General features: G+C 35.2%; 1 protein-coding gene across 3 annotated transcripts in view; it reads left to right on the top strand.

The window, feature by feature from the left end:
- RYR2 (ryanodine receptor 2) overlaps positions 1–24,322 on the top strand; it is a 379,644-nt gene that overhangs the window by 350,239 nt on the left and 5,083 nt on the right. For all 3 annotated transcript variants that reach the window (XM_059468881.1, XM_059468880.1, XM_059468882.1), the window contains 14 exons: positions 529–610; positions 1,507–2,810; positions 3,202–3,266; positions 5,097–5,244; positions 6,747–6,833; positions 7,654–7,872; positions 9,968–10,098; positions 10,683–10,725; positions 12,635–12,768; positions 17,195–17,255; positions 18,517–18,663; positions 19,531–19,665; positions 22,041–22,197; positions 24,013–24,077. In XM_059468881.1, coding sequence (XP_059324864.1) covers positions 529–610; positions 1,507–2,810; positions 3,202–3,266; positions 5,097–5,244; positions 6,747–6,833; positions 7,654–7,872; positions 9,968–10,098; positions 10,683–10,725; positions 12,635–12,768; positions 17,195–17,255; positions 18,517–18,663; positions 19,531–19,665; positions 22,041–22,197; positions 24,013–24,077 — 2,778 coding nt within the window. The remainder of the gene's footprint in view (positions 1–528; positions 611–1,506; positions 2,811–3,201; positions 3,267–5,096; positions 5,245–6,746; positions 6,834–7,653; positions 7,873–9,967; positions 10,099–10,682; positions 10,726–12,634; positions 12,769–17,194; positions 17,256–18,516; positions 18,664–19,530; positions 19,666–22,040; positions 22,198–24,012; positions 24,078–24,322) is intronic.

Raw genomic sequence — 24,322 nt, forward strand, 5'->3', positions numbered from 1 at the left:
AAAAATCAATTTAATGCATGTCTAAGGATTTACTAATGGAATTTTATCAATAAATATTTTAACAGTTTATTTCAACTTTCCTTTTTCCCTCCAAAAAGTTCAGTGACCTATAATGAAATTGCTCATTTTGAATCATGTTATACTTTGAGCTCTATGTGCTACTGGTGTTGCTGTTTGTACAATTTTCCATGGCTGTAAACTTGATGATGCCAAAAGTGACAACATTTTAGCTGACAGAACACATTACAGAAGCATCACCTGTGACCTTGGCATACCCAGTTATTGCTTTAAATCTTTTATCATGTTCAGTTTTGTCTTTATTAGATTACTCTTTCTAAACAGATGATGGTGTAAATATACTGTGAGGAGTTAAGAAATTAAGTATATTTTCACTGTATTACCATTTTTGACACTTCTATCTTCTTAATTTCTACGTCTGCTTTTTACAGTGTGAAATATGCATGCACATAAATAAATGTCAAAGAAAGCAATATATCATTTATATTTATGTACTGTTTTGTTGTTTAGGATTCCAGTCAAATTGAACTATTGAAGGAATTAATGGATCTTCAGAAAGATATGGTTGTCATGTTGCTGTCTATGCTGGAAGGTAGAAAAATGTGAAATCTCTTTCGTAGTTCTTCTAGCAAAGTTTTTACCTTCGTAATTTTCTTCATTTGAGAAATAGTGCTCTATATTTCTTTGCTTTTTTAATTTTCATGTCTCAATTGTGAGAAGACCTCTCAGGTCTGAAAGTAAATGGGAGATTTAAGTAGGGTAGTTGACATAGGCTATGTTAATTCTGAATGCCAGAACTTTATAAAATCTGGAGCTAACAGAAGTTTGGGGTTTTTTCTGTGAACTTGACTTATCTTTTGGGTTAGATGGTTAAATGGCTTTTACATTTAAGTTGAAATCCGGAATTCTGGGGATGAAAGTGTTGGTCAGTCATTTTATTAAAAAGCTTAATATATTGCATTTATTTTGGTAGTAATCGTATCCATAAAGAACAGGCCTTATTCATCTAGTGACTATGTTCAAGGTCCTGAAATTTTGATTCCCCAGGCTTTAGGCTCATAGAAGGTTACTAAAAAGCAAAGTAAATTCTTAGTACTGTAGGCTGTGCTCTATATGGAGCCTACTGAGCTGCTCATCTAAATATTAGTGAACTAGTGACATTAGATCTGTCTGTGCTGCACTATAGAGAAATTTATTATATGCTACCCCACTTTTAGCACTGCATTAAATGTACAGTCTCTCTCTACAATTAAGAGTTGTTAATTCTTCCTTTCTGTAATTGCAAATACTTAGTCACATTTTTTCCAAGTCTTAGGGTAGAGTTGATAGTAAAAGACTCCAGATTTCATAGCTAGCTTCCTCATGTAAGTGTGTTATCCAATAATTTATCATTCTTCCTCTTTGATTGGTTCACTAATCATTATAATACACTTTTCTTTGCCAAAATATTTGCTGATATTATCTCTAATATCCTGTCATTATCTCTAGGTAATGTTGTGAATGGAACTATTGGAAAGCAGATGGTCGATATGCTTGTGGAATCATCAAACAATGTGGAGATGATTCTGAAATTTTTTGATATGTTCCTAAAATTGAAAGATTTGACTTCTTCTGATGCATTCAAAGAATATGACCCTGATGGTAAAGGGATCATTTCGAAGAGGGATTTTCACAGGGCAATGGAAAGCCATAAGCACTACACTCAGTCTGAAACGGAGTTTCTGCTGTCATGTGCTGAAACAGATGAGAATGAGACTTTGGACTACGAGGAGTTTGTGAAACGATTCCACGAGCCTGCAAAAGACATTGGTTTCAATGTTGCTGTTCTCCTGACTAACCTGTCAGAGCACATGCCCCATGATACGCGCTTGCAGACCTTCCTGGAGCTCTCAGAGAGTGTGCTGAATTACTTTCAGCCTTTCCTCGGACGTATAGAAATCATGGGCAGTGCAAAGCGCATTGAACGAGTTTATTTTGAAATAAGTGAGTCAAGTCGGACTCAGTGGGAAAAACCTCAGGTAAAAGAGTCAAAGAGACAGTTTATATTTGATGTTGTAAATGAAGGTGGAGAGAAAGAAAAGATGGAGCTTTTTGTTAACTTCTGTGAGGATACCATCTTTGAAATGCAACTGGCTGCCCAGATCTCTGAGTCAGATCTGAATGAAAGGTCAGCTAATAAAGAGGAGAATGAGAAAGATAATCCTGAGGAAGAAGATCCTAGAATGGGTTTCTTCTCTCTCGTGACCATGAAGTCAGCTTTAGTAGCTCTCAAGTATAATTTAATGACTGTTATGAAAATGCTCAGCATGAAGAGTCTAAAGAAACAAATGAAAAAAGTGAAGAAAATGACCATGAAGGACATGGTCATGGCTTTGTTTTCTTCCTACTGGAGCATTTTGGTGGGCTTACTACATTTTGCTTGTAGTGTTGTCCGGGGCTTTTTTCGCATCATATGCAGTTTGCTGCTTGGAGGAAGCCTGGTAGAAGGAGCCAAGAAAATCAAGGTGGCTGAACTGTTGGCTAATATGCCAGATCCCACTCAGGATGAAGTGCGTGGCGAAGAAGAAGAAGGGGAGAGGAAGCCAACGGAAGCTGCATTGCCTGCAGAAGACTTGACGGATCTGCAGACTCTAACAGAAGAGAGTGATCTACTCTCAGATATATTTGGTTTGGATTTGAAACGAGAAGGTGGACAGTATAAATTGATCCCTCACAATCCAAATGCTGGTTTGAGTGATTTACTGAGCACTCCCTCCTTAGCCCCAGTGCCCGAGGTACAGGAAAAAATCCAGGTAATTGCATCTTCTATTTCTGATATCTATTTCTCTCTTTCATATATTAAACACAGTCTTCAAATAAAACTTGCATCATTGTTTTTCTGGGTTTTCTGACCTTTTTTTTAAAGAATCATGTATAATTATTGATGTTTACTCTTTCTGATGTCACAAACTTGAATTTCCACAGCTTTCTCTAAGGACATAATATTTTTGACTGCTTTTAATTCAGTGCTAAATTGCCTCTCTTCATTAATGTAAATCAAATAATAACATTTTTTCAAGTTTTCCATTGTTTAACAAAAAAAGCCCAAAACCCCCTAACATTCTGCATTTTGGGTATTCTTTTAACTAACTCTGTACTGTATAATAATATTTACACACAGTTTTATATCCTGGTATTCTTTAGGAGAAGGTGAAAGAAGATGAAAAGGAAGAGAAAGAAGAAACAAAATCAGAACCTGAAAAAGCTGAGTATGTATTACTTTAACTTCTGATCCTACCAAAAAAAAAAGTATTTTGTTTTACTGAAAAAAACCTCAGGTTTGTTTGTACTCCTTTGCCTTTAATTTTCTGTCAATTCTCATTCCAATTAGGCTGGAGTGTTTTTTTAAACAATTCTCCTCATATGTGCACATTTGCAAGGAAATGCCCTATAAGCACCACACTGATTCTGTCATTTCCCTTCCCAGAAGCATCGTTTGTAATGTCCATTTAATTTTTATTTAATTTCTTTTAGTATGTGCTTAGTGGATTTTTTTTCCCTTTGCAAATCTTAAAACTGGAAAAAAAAATTTTGAAAACTTTCTAAGAGCACCTGAGTTCCAGAGACCTGCTGTCCATCAGTGATAGAGACTGAATCTGCTTTACTCTCTCCCATTTGCTATGACATGTTCTGAGTTATTTGCATTTTGCAAAACCTTAACATTCCAATACAATTTTAATGAATTACAGAGTACTCTCACATATTTATGAAGATATTTGATCAATAATAATTTAAACCCTTTTAGGACATCTTAAAATCTAATGTTAATGCCATTAGCTCAGAATAAAACAGTGGAAAGCAAATAGAGTGCTTGGTTTTAACCAGTAGAAACTGTGAATCTCCATCCCTGTATTTTATGGTTCCTGATACATGTACATTTCTATGTACAGTTTCTGTACCTGATTTATCACTGTCAAAATTCTAAGAATCCCTTAGTCTCAAACTCTCATGCTCTTCTGGCATGACAAGCACTTGTCCATGACAAAAATTCTTCTTAACAAGTGCAGAAAATTTCTAATTTGGCCACTATAACTTTGTGAGGTAGAGTCTTCCTGACTTTTCAAGGCCATTCACTGTTGATTGCTCTGCTTGACTGTGTGAGTTGCAGTAATACTTGTATTCTCTGCCAAGAGTACAGTGCCTGGCACTATTAGCTGCCCTGAAGCTACTCCTGACATGACAAACTTTCAAGTGAAAGTTTATCAAATGTCTTCTAGGAAGAGGAGCCTGCTTTGGACATCAGTCATTCCGTTTGTAGATAGGAACAGAGAAATAAATAATGTAATTTAGAAGTTGCCTCTCACTCTGGTTTGGCTTCAAATAGAGTTCTGTGATCTTTTCATCTATCATACTGACAGTTCAAATTAACTTCTAAGACAATTCACAGTTCTTTAGATCAAATGTTTGGAGAAGGCAGCCTGTGAACTCTGACTTTCTCTAATGATACAGCATGGTGATACTCACACACCAGATGCTGACAAAACCTTACTTCATCTCCTCCTGGAGTGGGCACTTATGACTCCATCAGGTGGGCAGAAATGCAGAATTTAAAACTTGAGGTTTGACTTGTAAGTGCAAGAAGAACCAAAAATTTCTGCAGCCTTTGTGGGAAATGGATTGTTTAAGTGCATGAGGTTGTAGGGGAGCTCTTAAACATGTAGACACTCATGCAGACATAGAACTGCCAGCTTGCAGACATTTTGTCACTGCAAGAATCAGTTGCACAATTATGAAGAGCCTGTGATGGCAAGGCGAGCAGATTTTGGATTACCTGCCTCTACCAACTAGCATTCCCATTTCAGGATGCCAAACCAGTAAGTTCATCTGTGGCCTTAACCAGACTGTCACCTTTGCCAGCACTTTGGACTGAAGAGGGATATTTGTCATGTGCATGAACTGCATGAGTCATGGCAACTTGAGCCTCATTAAAAGATGGAATTTCAGTGTGTTTTTCACAAAAAAGCCTATTTCAGTGTGTGATTTTAATCTAACAATTTTATTAATTTGACATATTATTTTGCCTTCATTTTTATCCTAAGAGGAGAAGATGGAGAAAAAGAAGAGAAAACCAAAGAAGATAAGGGGAAACAGAAATTAAGACAACTGCATACACACAGATATGGAGAACCAGAAGTTCAGGAATCAGTTTTCTGGAAGAATATCATAGCATATCAGCAGAAGCTTCTTGTAAGTTGTTATCTAACTTATGTGTTTAGCTGTTGGAAGAGACATGTACCACAATATTCTAACAATATCAAGACAAATAGCATCTGCTGGACCACATTCTTCTCTCCACCATTGTCCATACAAAGGACAATGAAGCAAAGGTTTGATGGCAATATTAGAGAAAAGAAACACACAAATAACTTAGTATACAAGATATTAATCCTTAGGAAGACAATTATTGTCTCAAGCCTAGACATTCAGAGATGCCTGTGTATCATGGAAAACATCCATGCATTTTTATGGTAGTAAAGTTCCTGAATTTTTACAGCAGCCAGTGAGACAGTAAGATGTCTCCTTCCCTGAGAGACACCTTTGGGAAATTACAAGCTTTCCTTTAAAAAGAACCAACTAAGATACAATGCTTAACCTGAAGTGAATAAGAAAAGATGTTGCAGATTTTTTTTGTGAAATATCAAGTCAGTATTTGTCAAACTTTTCAAAACCTGTAGAAAATAAGACTTTATGAAAATGTAAAACTGCATCTCAGAGTCTCTCAGTAAAATATCAGATAATATTTGCTCCATAATTGCTTGAAATGCATTTATATTCTCTGAGGCCAGAGTGAAATACAAAGCAAAAAGAAATACACTTTTTCTGTGCATACAGTATATAATTGTGTAGGGATGTCTACTTCTAGCGTGAGAACATAGCAAAACTACAGTCAAAATCTTATTAAGAAATTAAGTGTTTTAATTTGGCTTTTGAACTGAGGTACATTTTTAGGCTGGTCCCATTACAATCATGTGAATTTAGCTAATTTTTTTTCTAATAGTTTCATTTTATAATTCACTAATAGTCATCTATGATTAGGGATGAAAAATGGCAGAATTCCTGTAGGAGTGTTAAAATATTCAAAATGTGTGCTGTAAAGGTTTGTGTGTTGTCAGGAAGGGAAAAGGTACATTTCTGCAGTCCTTTGGATAGCATCAAAATGTCAGAAAAGCTTTCAATTCATGGTACTCAGGTCACACATGAATTTTTGCTGGCCTGGTAAAAATGCAGTTGATTTAGGAATAGAAGATGTTTAAGATAAACTTATATGCAGAGTTTTTATTTTTTGGTAAAAGTAGCAATTTGCTTTATGTATGAATATTGAACTACAGGGAAGATAGGGACTTCTGTATTATTACATTGCTCTTACATTGTCATGTCTCTGTGTTGTTTCCAAGTGTATTGAGAGGACAATGAAAAATAATTAAGAGGCAATTAGAAATCCTTCATCTTTTATGAATGGAGTGAAATGAAAGTTCTTTTATTCCTTATTGCACGTATCAAGTTGGAGAGAACTTGTACATCACTCAAAATGTTTGTTAGGATTTTTTTTTATATTTATGATTCTATTAAAAAGTTCCATAAGGGAAAAAAAAAAACAAACCACAAAAAAACCCCTCTCAGCAGCAACTTACTAATGATGGCTGAATCTTTATTAGATAAAGTATATTTATGTTCTGTCCTCTTTTCAGAATTATTTTGCACGAAACTTTTACAACATGAGGATGTTGGCGTTATTTGTTGCTTTTGCCATCAACTTCATCCTTCTCTTCTATAAGGTAAATTTCTAAAAATATTACTATTTAAGTTGCACACTGGAAAACATCTGGATTTTGTAGTCAATATGTTAAGGTCAAACTGCCTAGCCTAACAGGTTAAATACCTGCTCTATCCTACCACTTCAGAAATCTAACATGGTGACAGCTGAAAGGTTTGTGTGAAGTAAAAATAGACTTCCAGTACACAGATAGCTGTTGATGGAGCATTGTGCTAGGACAAAGGCAGCAGGTTGAGAGGCAAACCCTTGCCTCAGATGCTCCATTTCCCAGTACAGTGAAGCTGCCAAGCTGAGCCTTCACAGGTAACTTAAACTAATCCATGTCAGTTGAGATGTTTTCTTGTGCCATTATGCTCTCCTGAAAGGATTTTTACAGTCAGGAGTCACATGATCTTAAGCTGCCTAGAATATCACTGATATTGTCAAGATTTTAGTAACATTAATGCAACTCTAGAGTCTTTGGACTTGAATAATTTTCTGGCAGAGAGCTGTGATGATAAAGACTACTGTCAAGCATGTCTTCTAAGAGGGCTGTGCCCTTTCTTGAATTTGAAGTGATAAAATTCATCATGGACCAGATTTGGTAACATGCACATGTGGAAAAAAAGGAAAGAAAAAGCACATTTTCACACACTGGTGTAACAAGATAAAAGGTCTTGCTGAGATATTCTTTGTGGACATTTTTAAATAAAACCAAAAATTCTTTAAAGTTTCTTTACAGTTATATTGTCTTTGGTATCAGTTTTTCAGCTCAACAATTTAGCTTGTAGTATTGTAAAGCTCCTGTCAAAGGAATACAGCTGCAATATTGTTTTAAACAGGTCTCCACATCTGCTGTGACAGAAGAAAAGGAGCTTCCTGTGGTATCTGATGGTGAAAGTACCAAGTTGAACATCCTGGAAAGTGATGATGAGAGGGTCATTGCAGTGCATTATGTCCTGGAAGAAAGCAGTGGCTACATGGAGCCCACACTGAGGATTTTGGCCATCTTACACACAGTCATCTCATTCTTCTGCATCATAGGGTATTATTGTTTGAAAGTAAGAAAAAAATTAACTCTTTTTTCTAGGTCTAAACTTTCTAATCTGTCTAGCAGTATAACTTAAAGTCGATCTGCTTAAGCAGATTGGGGCACTCTGTGAAAAAAATCTGGGTTGTTTGTGTAATGTACACAGAAAGTGTGTGTTAGGTGATGTGTCTGTTCAGGGGGCTGTAGGCCAGAGTCTGATTTGCAGTCAGTCAGACAGTTGCAGCAGTAACCTGCTTCAGAAGCTGCTTGTGACTGCCAAGACAAGGTGTGAATGCACATGACACAGATGACAGTTTTAGATGCTGCATTACTATTCTGTCAATTAGGTCATTTGAAAAGAATGCAGCATTTTGGACTACTGCATATTGTGACTGTAAAATGCCTGCTGTTCCTGCACACACACTCTGCTGGTAGTGTTTTGGCAGGAGCCTAAGCATCTTTTAAAGGACTATCTTGGAGAAAATCTCTGTTAGGGATCTGAAAACTAAAGATGCCACTTCTGCTGGCGAAATGCTAGTTGTGGTTTAAGAAAACCAAATTTCATAAATCTCTGGAGCTGGGAGAAGTATATCTGGCATGTACTTCCCCCATTTTTGCACACTTCCAGGGAAAAAGCTGTAAGTCAAAGTGCAAGATAGTGCTAAAATAAATGGATCCTTGATATGACCCAGCTGCTCATTTGTCCTTATATCTCTATTAAGGTCTTGTGGGGTCCTTAATATTTTTCTTTTCTTCTTTCAATGCCTAGTAATTTGTTCTATGCTAAAAGACAAAGTCTGCATTTCTAGCTCAAGGAAAACTACTTTTAGTGTTGATTTTCATCTCTACTTTAAGTACCCCTACTGGTCAGTAGATACTACACCACTTTTTTGTTGCATTAGTTGCCAGGCAGCATGAAAGCTTAGGTTTCTGGTTTTTGAGATGTTTCCTTCTCCCACCTCATACTTTTTTGTTTGTTTCTACTATGACTTTTTATGCTACTTTATTTTGGAACATTTATTCTCTGACTAGAAGGGAAAAACATTGTTTTCAATAATAATCTTAATTAATTGACTTCTTCCCAATTCTGAAACCAAAATATGGTCCAAATATGGTTTCAGTCTCAATTTTGGAGATCTTTAAGTCCAAAATTTTCTGAACTGCACGCCTGTGTGTGTTAGGTTTGCTTCTAAATATTGCTTAGCATGAATCAATTACATTTTTCTCATTTAGCTGTCTGAAAATAGTGTTGGAACTCTTTTTTATTGTATCTAATGTAATCACCATATTGCTAGAGTAGTCTTGATTTTCATTATTACTATTTCAGTGTATTCATGTCCATGAGTATACTGAAATAGTAATAATCTTGACTACTATTGCAGTCAGGGGGGTAATGCAAGGTTGGTGAATTTTGGGGATCTGTGAAATAGTTCCAGGAAAGATTAGGATAAAGTAAAAAGTTTACTTTTTTTTGTTAGCACATTTCTTAAGAAAATTCACTCAATTTGGACCACTATTTACATCTGCCTTCTTGAAATGTACTTTTGAAGTCATCCAGCTGATGAAAGAGGGTTGTAGATAAAGGCTGGCTAGGTGTCTCAGCTGCTGACAATTCTTTTTTGTTGCTTACAGTCTTTGGTCTCTGCAGCAAAACACTTTGTTTCCCACTGTGAAACCTCAAACATTCTTTAACAAATAAAAGGAGCCTCTAACACCTCTGGGTATCAAAATGAAATCAAAAAATACCATCCCAAAATAATATTTGGAACTAGAATTTTGAAGGATTGAAAAAAATATTTTAGGTCTCTTTCACTTGACTACATCTAATCCTTTCGTGGCACTGAAAAACTGTTTTATTTGAAGGATCCCTCTTCAGGTATTTTGACCATCTTTTTACGACAGTTTAGCACACTGCAATTTAATGAATCTGAATTACCTGACCCTAGTGTATCAATGTATTTTCTGTGTTCTAGGGAATTGTTAAGTCTTTTGATTTTTTCAAGTACTATTTTTTGCTTTGTTCAGTTTTGATACTCGTTTCTTCATAACAACCAGAGTTTCTTAAAGTTTGCAGACATATCAGTGCATTTTATATAATTAATTCCTGTATTTTCTTTGAATTGCAGGTTCCACTGGTTATTTTTAAGAGAGAAAAGGAAGTGGCAAGGAAATTGGAATTTGATGGGCTATATATAACTGAGCAACCATCAGAGGATGATATTAAGGGACAGTGGGATAGACTTGTAATCAACACACAGTGAGTTTTTACTTACTCTGTCTCATTATAGCCCTGTAAGTAATTGCTTTTCTATTTCCCCAATTACATACTTATCATCCATCTTGTCTAAAATTAGCAATTATTAGAGATATAATTCTAGCAAGGACATGCAAAATTTTCAGGCACCTGCAAGGCTAATGTTTACTGTCATTTTTACTCTTACTATTTAATCTTATGCATTCCCAAATTTTTGCCTTAAAATTATTTCTCTTCAGAAAAGAAAACAAGGAAGAGGGATGGGTTTGTTTTGGCAAGGAGAGTGATGATGGTTGTGCATTGCTGTGAGTTCAAAAGTGAGCTGTGCTTTGCATCACATATTTAAAGCTCTGTTTCTCTGCCAGGTGGGGCTGTGTGTGGGATGTAGCTGCTCTAGAATCCTGTGTGCAGGCATTGGCTCTGCTGTGCTTCTCACATTTACATGGTAGGCTGAACACCATTTGGCAACTTTCATTCCAGAGGGTTCACAAGTGACTGACTGGTGGCAGCCACCACACAGAGACTCATAGAAACAGAATTGGTATGTATTTATCTAAAATGTAATCTTGTTTGTCTCTGTTTTTCAGGTCTTTTCCAAATAATTACTGGGACAAGTTTGTGAAAAGAAAGGTAAGACTTCTTTTTAAAGAGTTTTATGAGGTTAAAATAAAATTCTAGTGCATATTTCTGTTTATGTTGGGAGGAATGTGGACTACACTTTGAAATATAACTTTGATTCAGTGTAGATTTTGATATTTACTATTTTGAAACACACAGAATTCCTTACCACATTCTTACAAATATTTATTTTATATATTTCTAACTTTTTCTACTTACAGATTTTGTATAAAACAGGAATTCAGATACATTAATGAAATTACGTGAAGCATTTTGTATGTGCTTGTATGTATAATAGAAATTATGTAAAATATCTTGTCTGTATTTATGTATTCACCTCCATACACAGAGAATGGTGTTGTCCCTCACCCAATAGAAGGTTAAAAAGTAATTAATAGGAAGACAGGACAAATTGAGATATTTAGGCACAGGGCATAATCAGGCACCTCTAACTCCCTGGTAGGGAAGTTAGTTGGCCTTTTTTGTCCCTTACCTCTCTATTTTCCCATGGATATTTTTCCCCAAGTCACTTAAATCCATCCCTTTCTCCATCTTTACTTTCTCCCTGTAACATCCAATAAAATCCCATTTATGGGATGCATAGTGTATGCATCCCTTGGCAGTAATCCTCTTAGTCTGACCAGTGATCTGGAGAGTTTTACCAGTGACTCATTTTGATGGGGTTCAGATTTGGGTCTGAGGCTCTCCTGGGGCTGCCCTGGGAGGGACCAGGCAGAGCATCCATTCACTGTGAATCCATATTTTGGGTTCCTGCCTGCCCCTGTGCCACTGTAGTCCTCTAGGCTCCAGCATTCTTAGAAATGCTATTTTGAATGTTTTCTCAGCTGGCTCTTAAGAAGTAAATCTAATGCTTGTACAATAGCTTACAGCAAAAAGAATCTTTTTAGCATGTTTGATCACAGTTGTAAAAGAGGGTGTGCATGTTATTGGATGAGATTTACCCCTCCTTCACAATTTAATGCCAATCTTGTATCATAATTTTGGAAACATGTTTTTTAATACTCTTAGCTCTTCTGCTTTGTAACAGTCTTGGGTCGACCTGACAAAAAAAATTCCTTTGAATTGTGCAATCATTTTAGTATTGAATTTTTTTTAATCTTTTAGGTTATTATGTAGAGGTTTCTACATCTGTCTAAGCAAAGGGGAAGCATTAGCTCTCACAGAGTTCTTGACAAAGAAAATACAATTCTGCATTGGTTCTGTCACTGTAGATGGTCAAGGAAGGCTCAAATCAAAAGGAAAGGAGTATGGTTTAAGTTGTGTGGAAGACTTTAGCTTTGACTGAGGAACTGCACTGTGTGATTTAACTGTCTTCAAATATACTATTTGCAATGAATGTCTTCTTTTATATATATTTGTATTTTAAACCCTGGTCTACAAAATAATACATATAATGAAGCAGTGTTTCCAGGTTTGCTACAAAAAAAGCTTCTCTAAAAATCTGAAAAAATATCAAGAAATATTTAAAGCCTTTCCTATTAGAAAGGTGGCAAAATATGTCTTCACCTACAGGAGTCGCTGAGTTATGATCTTTTTATTAAAAAATTTGTATTTGACTATTCTTTTTGAAATGAGAAAAGACAGATAATATTTAGGAAGGAGATGTGTGTTCAGTCAGAATGAAAGCAAGTAAATATTTATTTCCAGGAAAATTACTTATGAAACACGTTAAATTTTGTTAGAAAGAGATAGGGCCTAGTTTGAATTCAATGAAAATTGTTTTTTGCTACAACTCTGTGTTCAATCTGTGTTCAAGATCTTGTGATCACAATGTCATTCATAATCATGATGCACTGTTTTCAGGCTCCTTATATGTTAAACCTCTTGTCTTCAGATCCAGGCCAAATAACTACTGATCTACCCACTAATGAATATTTTTGAATATTCCTTCTAACTTTAGGTAATGGATAAATATGGTGAGTTCTATGGCCGTGACAGGATCAGCGAATTACTAGGAATGGACAAAGCTGCTCTTGATTTCAGTGATGCTCGAGAAAAGAAGAAACCAAAGAAGGATAGCTCCTTTTCTGCTGTGTAAGCATTTGCCTACACTTTGTTTGTGATTGGCGTTTTTTGTTTGTTTCGTTTTATTTTTAATTTTGTTAGGGATTTTTGTAAGTTAAAATCAAGCATTCAAGGTTTGTCATTCAGACAGAACATCTGTTGCTCACGTGTATTTGCATAAGAAAACAATTCTTATATTGTGTGATACATTAAATTTATTTAATTATAGACAATGTTTATGCAGGATTTCTCTGGTTTTTTATGTATGAAGATTTAGTTTAGTTTAGTGCACAGCAGCACATCACATTCCCACTCTTGGGATAGTGTCATCACAGCTGGGCTGGAATCTCCTCTTCAAGTTCTCAGTTCAGCTCTGCTGGAAGGAATGGGCAAAAATGGCCCTGTGTGTTCTGATTATAAGGAGAAGATCAAATAAATTTACGTGCTAGTTACCAATAAAATCTGGGAATTGGATGATTAATCTTCACACCCTTTTATAACTTGTTTTCCCTAAACTATGCATTTATATATCATTTGGGAGACAGAAATGAAGAGAAGCAGAAGCTGCTAGACATTCAGAGTAGTAAACTCTTCTTTGTCGAACAGGCTTTTATAAAGCAGTGCAAAAAATGTTTTTTCCAGTTCTGCATTATAAAAAGGTATTTAACTAGATAGAACATATTTTAATAGATGGAATTTTAATGCTACAGGGATTCTGATGTAAGGGTTTATTTCAAGTTCTCTCTAAAAACATTTTATCAATGGGTGTGCAAGAATTATGAGAAGTAGGCAGTGAGAGTACTGGTAGATTAGAAGTGCATTGAAGCAAGAGCTGATTTTGTAAGGATGGCTCTTTTATCCATCTTTATAAAAGATGGATATTAATAAATCAGGAGTCTGTCTGAGCAATCAACCAGATGCAGTGTAAAGGCTCAAGGACTCTGTGGCATTTCAGTACTAAATAAAATTTAATATTGTGGCAGAAGTACTTTCCTGATTGCTGTCTTCTACGCTATTTTGCTCTTGCTGGATTGCAGTAGGACCCATGCTTCAGTTTAGGAAAAAACCTACTACTTTTATTATTGGTATAAAACAAAACAAAAAAAATAAACTTTCCCTTCCCTGTGTGCTCATACTCATATGAGGGGAAAACGATTTAAATAATTTTTCTGTGAATAATCTTGAAAAAACAAACCAGAATAAAACAGTTGAAGAAGGCTGATAAAATATTTAATTTAGGAATCATGTCTGAAGGATGCTGCTTTTTTTTAACATCTCTAATATCTCCTCCATGTTATATACAGTAAAAAAAATTTATGACCTCATCCATCTTTCCTTTTCTTCCTGGAGGAGTCATTTCGTACTCATAACAGATTAATATGTTGCAGGAAAATAAAAAACTATTATAAAAATTTACAGAACCAGTCACATAAAAAAGATACTCTTCAGGAAGGTATGTTTATCCACTTTTTAACAGTTTCAAAAGTGAATACAAATGAAGCTACTAAAACTTACACATATTCCAGATTCCAAATTTGACATGTATTTACCATACAGTGAAGAAAGAGGTAGAAAAAAACATTGGAACTGATCCATTACTGCAATAATTTGGGAAGAAAATAGAGAATGGTGCAACCTGGTGTAAGTTTCAGCTCTGATGCTTCTGCTTCTGCCTGTGCTAGGAGGAGGTGGCACAGAGCAGATAGCAGTGTCTCACAACACAGGAGGGAAGTGCACTGAGCAGCATTTTCATCTTCAATGCAATTGAACAAGTCTCCTTGACCCCTGGCTCCTACTTTTTCTCTCTCTTTCCTTTGGAAAAATAGCCTGGGATTTGCATCTGTCTTTTTTAAAGCACCCTGTTTGCAGGTGACCATGCTTCAAAAGCTTCTGCAGTGATATACTGCATTAAAAAAATCTGCATTTTACTGACTCTTCAAGAGCCATCCAGCTGGTTGATGCAGCCTTGAATATTTTTAAGTGTATTTATTTAAATGTATAAATATTTTAATATTTAAATTATTTAAATATGTTGCAGTATTATTTAACTGTAGCCAGCTTAGAAGGATGATGTGGTTGGAGCTTTCCTGCAGATTAGACAGTAAAGACAGTTAAATTTTTCACACTGAGATTGAGACAGAGCTGCTGTTTTTCCATTGAATTTGTTTCTCATTTTGGGTGGAGGGTGTTAAATTAGATGCATCATGGATGTAGAATATTTGAGAAAATAATGTGGAAGACACAAACATGAAAGTTAATTTTCAGAGGTGCTATTTTTATTTCCCTTTCCCTTTACCTTTCTAACTGCTGTTGTTTCTGGGATCATTAGTTTAGTCAGAGTCAATAGAAGAGGCAGATAAGCCTTAAGCATCTGCAGCAAACTTTGACATAAGGCTAAATTGGAAAATAAGTAAGGCTTCTGTCAAATGCTCCCATGGAAGAATGTGTCTTCCACTTTCACGAATAGAGAAATTGTAAATAATTTTCTCCCGGAAGATCTGAAATTTTTATAGGTTGGTGGGAAACCATATCCTAAATATGAAGTGTATGAACAATGAATGCAGTTGGCCTCAGAATGTGGAAGAATTTAAAAGGTCTTGCTCTTCCTTTCCATGAGAACTAGTGACCTAGGCTTTCAAAATATTCTGGAGTGGGTAACCCCCTTTTTAGTATTGTAGTTTCTCAGAGAGCAGAATTGTTCCTGGAAAAATAGAAGACTTTTTCCTCAAGTGACACTATATCTCTTGCCTGTAATGGCTAGTGAAAAAGTAAGGACTTCTACTTGCAGTAGTTTTTTCACCTGAAGTCTCAAGATTTGTACTTGCTATGATGATGCTATAGGATTTACAAAAGTGTGGATGTGCCTGTTAGTCTGAGTAGAAGTATATATCTGCAGGTGGGTGGGGACATCAGCCTTTGTGGTTGAGAGGCAGGCACAGTCACTGTTAATGTCCCAATTCTCAGCCTGTTCCTTTGATGCACACAAAGGAATCTCAGTTTCAAACCTTTCCCCTTATGGGTGCTAATGTAAAATAACTCCTCCTTTGATTATTTACTTGGGAATCTTAAGCCTAGTGGATCCTTGCAGAGGCTTTGTGAAGGATACCTCAAAATAATCTGTTCTATGCTCTGTATTCAAGACACACAGAAAGCTGACAGACACCCTATAACTCATTGTTTTGTTTTGGTTCAATGGTTTCTTTTTTGTAATGGTCAAGTGTTGAAAGCGAAGGAAGACGACCCATCTTTGTTGATCAGCATCGACTCCAATTTATTGATCTCACTCACACACTTTTATAGTGGTATTAATTAAGCTTATACATATTACAAAATCCGAGCTCACCATAGGTCACAGATTACACATTACCCCTCCTTTTGTTTTCAATACCTGTGGTTTGTTATTGAAACCAAGATTTGTATTCTCACCCTGATATGAAAGTTCTCAAGGCCTCCATGTTTGTCAACTTTTGCTTTCCCAAAACTTATCCAAGGACAAGATTTACTTGTTATTAAAAACAACCTGAGAACTTCTGCTGTTTACATAAACATGTCTGAGAACTTTTGTTGTTTACAGAAACAGGCTGTGAGAATTATCTGCTTACAGCAGCCTTTTACTTTTCCATCAGCTGTATATTTTCATGGCCTTTTTTCCTTCAAACCATGTCTGAGCAAAATTCTCCAACAGTCAAGGGGCACCATTCTTCATGAAGAATCACCTGCTGATGTTGTTCAGTGCCTGGCACAAAATTTTGACACAGTGCAATAAAAGGGGTATTTCCTACCTAGTTAACAGTTAATAAAGAAATGTTTTTTATCTGATGAGATGCTTTCTGCTTTTAAAAAAGTAACATTAAGAGAATATTTTCCTAAGTACCTTTGTCAAAACTCATTAACTGGTAAGAATGATCCTGTTTTCATTAATGATTTTCCTTATATCCTTAGAAAAATGGGTCAATTTTCTGAACAAGCTCTGATATTCATCTGATCTAAATTTGTCTGTCTTTAATGTCATCCAATTGTGTCACTCAAGGTATGCTATAATGACAAAGGTAAAGAATTGGCATTGTAGGGTGCAAATTCGGTTACCTTTTTTGACTAGCTAATTCAGACTTAGGTGGATTGCACTAAAAAGAAAAAAAAAATATTTTTTTCTCCATGGATTTTAAAGACAGCTTATGTCACTTGTATGCATGATAAAATTTTAGAAATCAATCAACATTAGGTCTGATGAATTCAAAACAGTGCTTTTTAATTTGATTTTTGCTTTTTTGTTTCTTGCCAGATTCATTCCACAGTAAAAGTCTGAATTAGAACAAGGTTCTAATGTATTTCAGCTTTTGAAGAAGTTGATCAGCTGTTGACTCCTGCTATGTGACAATGCACTTCCTACAGATTGTGTTTAATGTTTTCCAGTTGTGTTTTGCTATTAAATGCTTTTTTTTCTTAATTTTTGCAGGCTAAATTCCATTGATGTTAAGTATCAGATGTGGAAATTAGGAGTTGTTTTCACTGATAATGTAAGTTTCTCAGTTTATGCATATATGTATATATTCATGTTCTAAAAGGAACTAAGCACTTGTTAATGCAAAGTGCTTCAATGAGAGGTGTGAAATACTCTGGATTGTATTTATTTTACTACAAGAAGAAAATCTTGAAAGCTTAAAGAGACATTGTCAAAATATTTTCAGTTACATTGGTTGTAGTTAATAGAACCTCAGTCAATTCCTGCCCTATTTCTGATAGCTTTAATAGAAGCAATAAGAAAGCACAGCCCTGTAGAATTAGTAAACTGACTTTATAAATGCGAAGTGCCATTTTTCCTGTTGTTCATAAATATTATTAACACTTGAATATTCCTGGAGCACAGTCAGATCAATATAGTTAATATATCTTGAATTGCTAAATTTGTATCACTGAAACCAATAGTAAGATGTACAACAGAATGATACAAATTATTCCAGTAATTTGAAAAAGGGACTCTTTAAAAGAAAAAAAAACTAGGAGAGATAAACAAGAATGTTAAAATGCAGTTTAATTCAGTCATCATATGATTTTTCAGTCTTACAATTATTCGTTTGCCTAGTTACTTAATTTACTGGTAAGGAAAACAATTGGGGAAAAATTATTTTGGAGCTACGACAGATGGAAAATGAAAGGGTAATCTGAAGGTACTCAGGAAAAGTGGAAACAGTAAGCCTCAAGGTCTAGAGACAGCATGATCTCTAAACAGTGCTTGTTTGGGACTAGTATTTTTTTAAGGGATGGAGTATAATTTCTCTTATAAATACTTGTATTTCAGTTCAATAAAAATTAATTGATAGAGGATCAGATGAAATTAACATTCATGGTTACTTAAATATACTTAATTATAAAATTCCTTTTGTTGCCTGCACAGTTCTGTAATTGTCATTAGCTAACTTTGGGCATTAATATTTTAATGTAATTATTTAGAAATTATTTTTAAAAGTAATTTTAATCAGTTTTTTTATACAGTGCAGATATTTACAAATAAGGGTTTAGGAATTTCAAAATTAGTTTTTATAGTATAAATTCTGAATTTCTTGATTTTGCCCATATCTTGTTGACTTTGTGTTTGTGGATTTAATATTGTTGCATGAATAGAAAATTCTCAATGATATCTAGAAGACTCTCTCTTTAAAAAGAACTTTTTTCTATTTAAAGAAAAGCATGTTTGAGAAATTTCTACTTTTCCTTATTGTCTTGAAGTAAGATGAAAACCATGAATTTTATTTTGAATGTACTTTTTTTTTCTGTTAGTCTTTCCTTTACCTAGCGTGGTACATGACCATGTCAGTCCTTGGCCATTACAACAATTTTTTCTTTGCTGCTCATCTCCTTGACATTGCGATGGGATTCAAGACATTGCGAACTATCCTGTCATCAGTTACCCACAATGGCAAACAGGTATCAACTGTCACCTCTTTCCAGTTTTTTTTGCTTAAGGAGTACACAGGAAAAATCACTTCACTACTTGAGTCAGGCGCTCTGCAGGTTGACAACAGAAATGTTCTTTCATCATGAGCTCTAGAACTGGAGTTGATGATGAAGCCAGACAATGGGATTTGTAAGCAAAGGTATTCTCCCTTCTGAAAATGGTCCTGAAGTTTTAGAAAAGTACCTGTGAAAGCAGGGGGCATTATTTATAAGGAACTTTTTCAATCTAGGAGCTACACAAGTGAGATATCAATTTACAGAATACTGAAGCTACCTCCCAGCTGCTTCCATTAAGCTCAGAGCAAAATTGGAATGATGCTGCAGTTGAGCAGTGAACTACTTGTTGCTGCTTTTCTAAGATATCAAAATATTAGGAACAAGGTTCTTTTTATATGTATTTCATATATGTAAAAAATAAAGTTGCTTTCCTATTAAATTAGTAGATAACTGTATTTCAACTAATTATGTACTAGATGATAGTAATATTATATTAGGTAGTGAATTTTCAGATCTTCCATCTGATTTTGAGGAATCCATATGATTCTAATCATTGGATTAATGATTATTTTTATTTGTCCATAAGATTTGTCTTTGTAATTATGTTTCTGTGTAATTTGTCTTTGTAATTATGTTTGATCAAAAGAAAGGAAATGCACAATCTTTGTGTGAGAATATGCAGATATATTACTCTGTATTACAAAAATATATAAAGAGTAAACGTTTTCCTACTGCTACTAGATACAGTTTATTGTCAGTTTCCTTTTATTTTTTTTTAAAGAAAAGATGAATCACAATTCCATAGTGGTGTTACACCCATTCTGTAATCTTGTCTTCCAGCTTGTCCTAACAGTGGGATTACTGGCAGTAGTGGTATACTTGTATACAGTAGTGGCATTCAATTTTTTCCGCAAGTTCTACAACAAGAGTGAAGATGGTGACATGCCAGACATGAAATGTGATGATATGCTAACAGTAAGTCTTATTTTGTTTTCTGGTTTTTAGTTGTTTGGTTTTTTGGGGTTTTTTTTCCCCTCAAACTGTTGTGGTTTTGTCCTGACCTTCTTGTTAATTGGTAACAGTAATATCATTAGCCAGCATGCAGGAAATATTGCAATTGAAAACAAATGGACAAATATGATGAACATCCTCAACAAATAGATAGATCTTGTGTATGCTCAAAAACCTCCTCTATAAAGGAGTAGAAGAAATGTGGTACTGTACTTTGCTATAGCTGTTCAAAAAACGCAAAACAACTAGAAGCTGTGAAGCTGAGCTGGCTAAAGGGCAGCACTTCTGAATCTCAAAATTCAACAGGTCATTCATAGGCAAGCATTTTCATAGGTAATTAAAATACTTAAAGTCTTGTTTAAGCTTTGAAATCCATCAGTTCCTCTTAGCATGAATTGGCGTAGTTATCTTTAATAGGCAGTTTGGTAACTACAGTGTTCAAAACTGTCTTAAATTACTTTGTACTAAGTAAGACAGTGACAGACTTTGGAGTTATGACTGGTAGAGTTTAAACCAAAAAGAATTTCCAAGATGCATTGCCCTTAGTATCCCTCAAAAAAAATAATGTAAAAAATCATGGTAAATGTATTTCAGTATGCTATGCAACATGAATCTCTTCCAGGGAGTCAACAACATTTAAAAGCCAAATAAATAGATAAACTATTTATTTGATAAAATAAATAGATATATCTAAAATAGATAAACTAAACTAAATAGCTAAACTTGATAAACTAGAGTAGTTTATTTTTGTCAGGTTTTGGGACATTCAATGCACCAAAACCAGATAAAATGGAACGTGAATCACTGAAGGGCTGTTAAACTGTCAGATGCTGGAGCACTTGCTTTGGGAAGAGTGGAGGGAACTGGGCTTGTTTGGCTTAGAGAAGAGAAATTCTCAGGGTAGAGGGTGCGTAAGACGAGTTCCCAGTGTCTGCAGAAAGATTATTGGGAATACCCATCCAAGCTCCTAACAGGAAGTGCATGGCAGGAGACTGTGGACATAAAGTGGAAAAATGTGTTCTGACTGAGGGGAGCCAAAGGATCACATTGCTCAGAGAGTTTGTTCCAGTCTCAATCCTTAGGAAGTTATATTAATTAACTGACTTGGATAAAGCCTAAAACATTTTTTTCTGAGGTTGTAGTGGGCCCTGATTGGAGTAGAGATCTCATGAAGTGATCTGATATGACCTGCTTTGTAATTCTCTGAAAATGCTCATACCACAAGGCTATAATATCGTACAGGAATTAGTTATAATAACATGTGATATGCTGTAAAATCAGGGTTGTGCCTTGTAAGAACACTAAGACTTGAAACAGGATTGAAAAGAAAATCAATATACATAACTTTTTAGAAATAGAGAACCAAAACCTTTTACATAAGTAACACTACATTCACTCATTAAGTTAATTATTACCTTTTAGTCTTGGAGTATAAAATACTTTTAGAAATTGTTAGATTTTTCAGGCAAGGGTCATTCAGAATTATATGGTACTTTATAAATTCCTTACAGAAGGGATTTTGGGGACAGTGTGGCATAGAAATAGAAGAATGGATTTTTTTTGTATGGTGAGGTTTTAGGAGTTAGTTATTGTCATCACTATTTTTTGGTATGAGTGAGAACCCTTGACCTATAGTTTGCAAAGGTGCTTAAAGAAAAAAAGCAGTCGCCTGCTCTAGACCTCTAGAGGGTGATACCATAATTTTCTATTAAACTATAACATGATAAAACTGGAAATTTTGTGTTGTCAGCATTCCAGGTAACTGTTCTGACAGACCTAGTATAACACTTTTCATATCATAGTTTCACAGTATTATTCTCAGATATTTTCAATAATTAGAACAGGCTATTTCTCTGCACAAGCATTCACAAAGATGTTTTGCTTGGTTGTGGTTTGTTTTGTTTTATTTTGGCTTGAGGAGGAGGGTTGTTTATTTTTAAATGTGAATTTAAAACACTAAAAACAGGGAAAATCATTCACTTTTGAGCTGAGAAATTGGAAAAGGAGATGGCTATGGTGGGGATGATATTTCCTATTCACACTGCTGAAATGATTTTACATGAATCATGGGGTGCTGCTGAGCTTCTGGTAGTTGAACTTTTGATCTTACTGAACTGCTACATAATTACAGAACAGGAAATACTGCAGCTTCAGCTGCACAGTAGCATTTCCCCCCCATCAGGAATATGCATAATCTCAAAGGAGAGAAAAAGATGGTTTGACATGTCATAGTTCCTAGACCATAGACCAGTTTTACCAATTACTGAATTTGTAACGCTGGGTATTTTTGCTTTTAGCTGCAAACAGCCTTTTTATCCCTTTGTTTTTTTCTTTTCTAGTGCTACATGTTTCATATGTACGTTGGAGTACGTGCAGGAGGAGGCATTGGTGATGAGATAGAAGATCCAGCAGGAGATGAGTATGAAATCTATCGGATTATCTTTGACATCACTTTCTTCTTCTTTGTGATTGTCATCCTGCTAGCAATTATCCAAGGTATGCTTTTGTAATCCACAGTGGGACTGAAAGCATTATTTAGCAGTACAAAGATCTCAGTGTTGTGGTAATCACAAACCTAAGATTCAGACAGAACAGCAGGACAGATCACAAAGGATAGGTTTATAAAGAAAATCACACCTGGCTGACTCATCATACACTGCTCTTCTGGGTCTCTGTAAAATCAACAGGCTCTAACTGGATCAATAGAAACAAAATAAATGTTTTGCTCTAAGAATACTGATGTCACTGCAGTTTCTGTCTTGTCATTGTTCTTTCTAAAAGCCTCCTATAGAAATCTTGTGGCACAACTTCAAATTGTTTACCAGTGTAACCCATCCTACATGAGCTTTCATGGGCAAAATCAGTACTGCTGTCACTATTCCCTCTGCCAATGTCATAAATTCTTGACCATCTGGCAGATCTTCAGATTGGCAATAGTGGTATGAAACTGGGACCATAGCTTTATGTGGTAAAATATTTTCTTACATAAAATTGCTCTTTTGTGTGATGCTTCCTTATCTGAACAATGTATAAGAGTAAAAAAGTGCTTGATATGAAACAGCTTTAGTATAGCCTGGTTAATGACAGTGGAAAGTTAGCTTTGGAATTTCAGTGATACTATGTGATTGACAGTGTTTCTCACTGTTGTAATCTGGATAATGGATACCTTGGCATGTCAAGGATTACGTGTTTTGGCATGTAAAGGATTTTTTAAATTATGTTTACATTAGTTATGTTTATTGATATTGCCTGAAGTACTTAAACCCCTGTTTGTTTCCCTTCTATACCTTTAAAATATTGTCAAGAATGCCCTAAAGGTAATTTTTTATGAAAGTTCACACAAGTTAACAGAATTATATTCTCAGTTTTTAAAAAATTGATGAACAGTTTTGCTGGGTTAACTTGCTGTCATAAATACTGATACCTCATTGCTTTCTGTCAGCTGACAGATAACTTAGGACAATTTTGACAGCAGTAAGGGTGCTTTCTCCCTCACTACGAGGAAATTCAAAAGGCAACTTTTAACTTCTGGTAAATTGTTTATTACTTTTATTCAAGCAACAGGGTTTTTTTAAAGGGCTTGGGGAAAGTGGAAATTTTTTTATACCCTGAGTTGGCATATCTCATGTGGTTCATTTCTTCATTTTATGAGTGGCTGAAGAATAGTGTCCTTAACTGTCCAACTGTAATTTGGGTACAGGAGTGTAAATAGTCACTGTGGAGTTAGTCCTGATTTGTATTGGAGTAAGTGCAGGAAAGGTTATAAGCAGTTTAGAGTGTGAGCCATAGAGTCTGTGATTCTTTTTGTTCTTCTTTTGTATCTCCCTGAAATGATCCCTTATTTTTGTCAGAGCTCCAATAGTGGAACCTTATACTACATGACAATCATCTTGAGAGAGGATGCATGGAGCTCTGAGCCTCTCTGCATCTGCCATGTAATAAATATCTAATCTCTGTTAAATGTACAGTATTATTTTTTCTATTGGGCCACTGTAAACCCACGTATATCTTAATGTACTAAGTCAAGATTAGAGCACTGGGAATAAAAAGAAGTCTGTTTGTCCCATTTTATAATTCAAAATGGTACTGCCAGCCATGTTGCTGGTGTTTCTTTGGCTTGTTTTTTTTTGTTCATAGTTTTGTTGTCTTCAGAATGTGTATTGGTGTGTATTCTTTCTGCAAAGATTCTCCTTTAATATTCTTTAGATATGTTAGAGATAACATATCAGAGATATGTTATCCCTGGATTTCCAGAGATTCTGTGTCATGATTGTTATTGAACATTAACTATCATTTTAACTTAAACCCTAGGTTTAATTATTGACGCTTTTGGTGAGTTAAGAGATCAGCAAGAGCAAGTTAAGGAAGACATGGAGGTAAGAACATTCAGTTGCTGAACCATACGTATTTTCAGATTTTACGAGTATGTGTTTTCCGTCAAAATATGATTTAGCTAGTGGATGGTTTTTCAAACTAAGAGAAAAATACAGTCCTGTACACGGTCTGATATCATGCAATGTGAATTATAATGAATTGCATGTCTGTGGCTATTTAAATCTTTTGGATCCTCAAACCAGAGGTTTCTAAAGCAGAGTGTTAACACTGTCACGTTGCATTTCAT

This window comes from Ammospiza nelsoni, chromosome 3, assembly GCF_027579445.1.
Source record: "Ammospiza nelsoni isolate bAmmNel1 chromosome 3, bAmmNel1.pri, whole genome shotgun sequence".
Lineage (NCBI taxonomy): Eukaryota > Metazoa > Chordata > Aves > Passeriformes > Passerellidae > Ammospiza > Ammospiza nelsoni.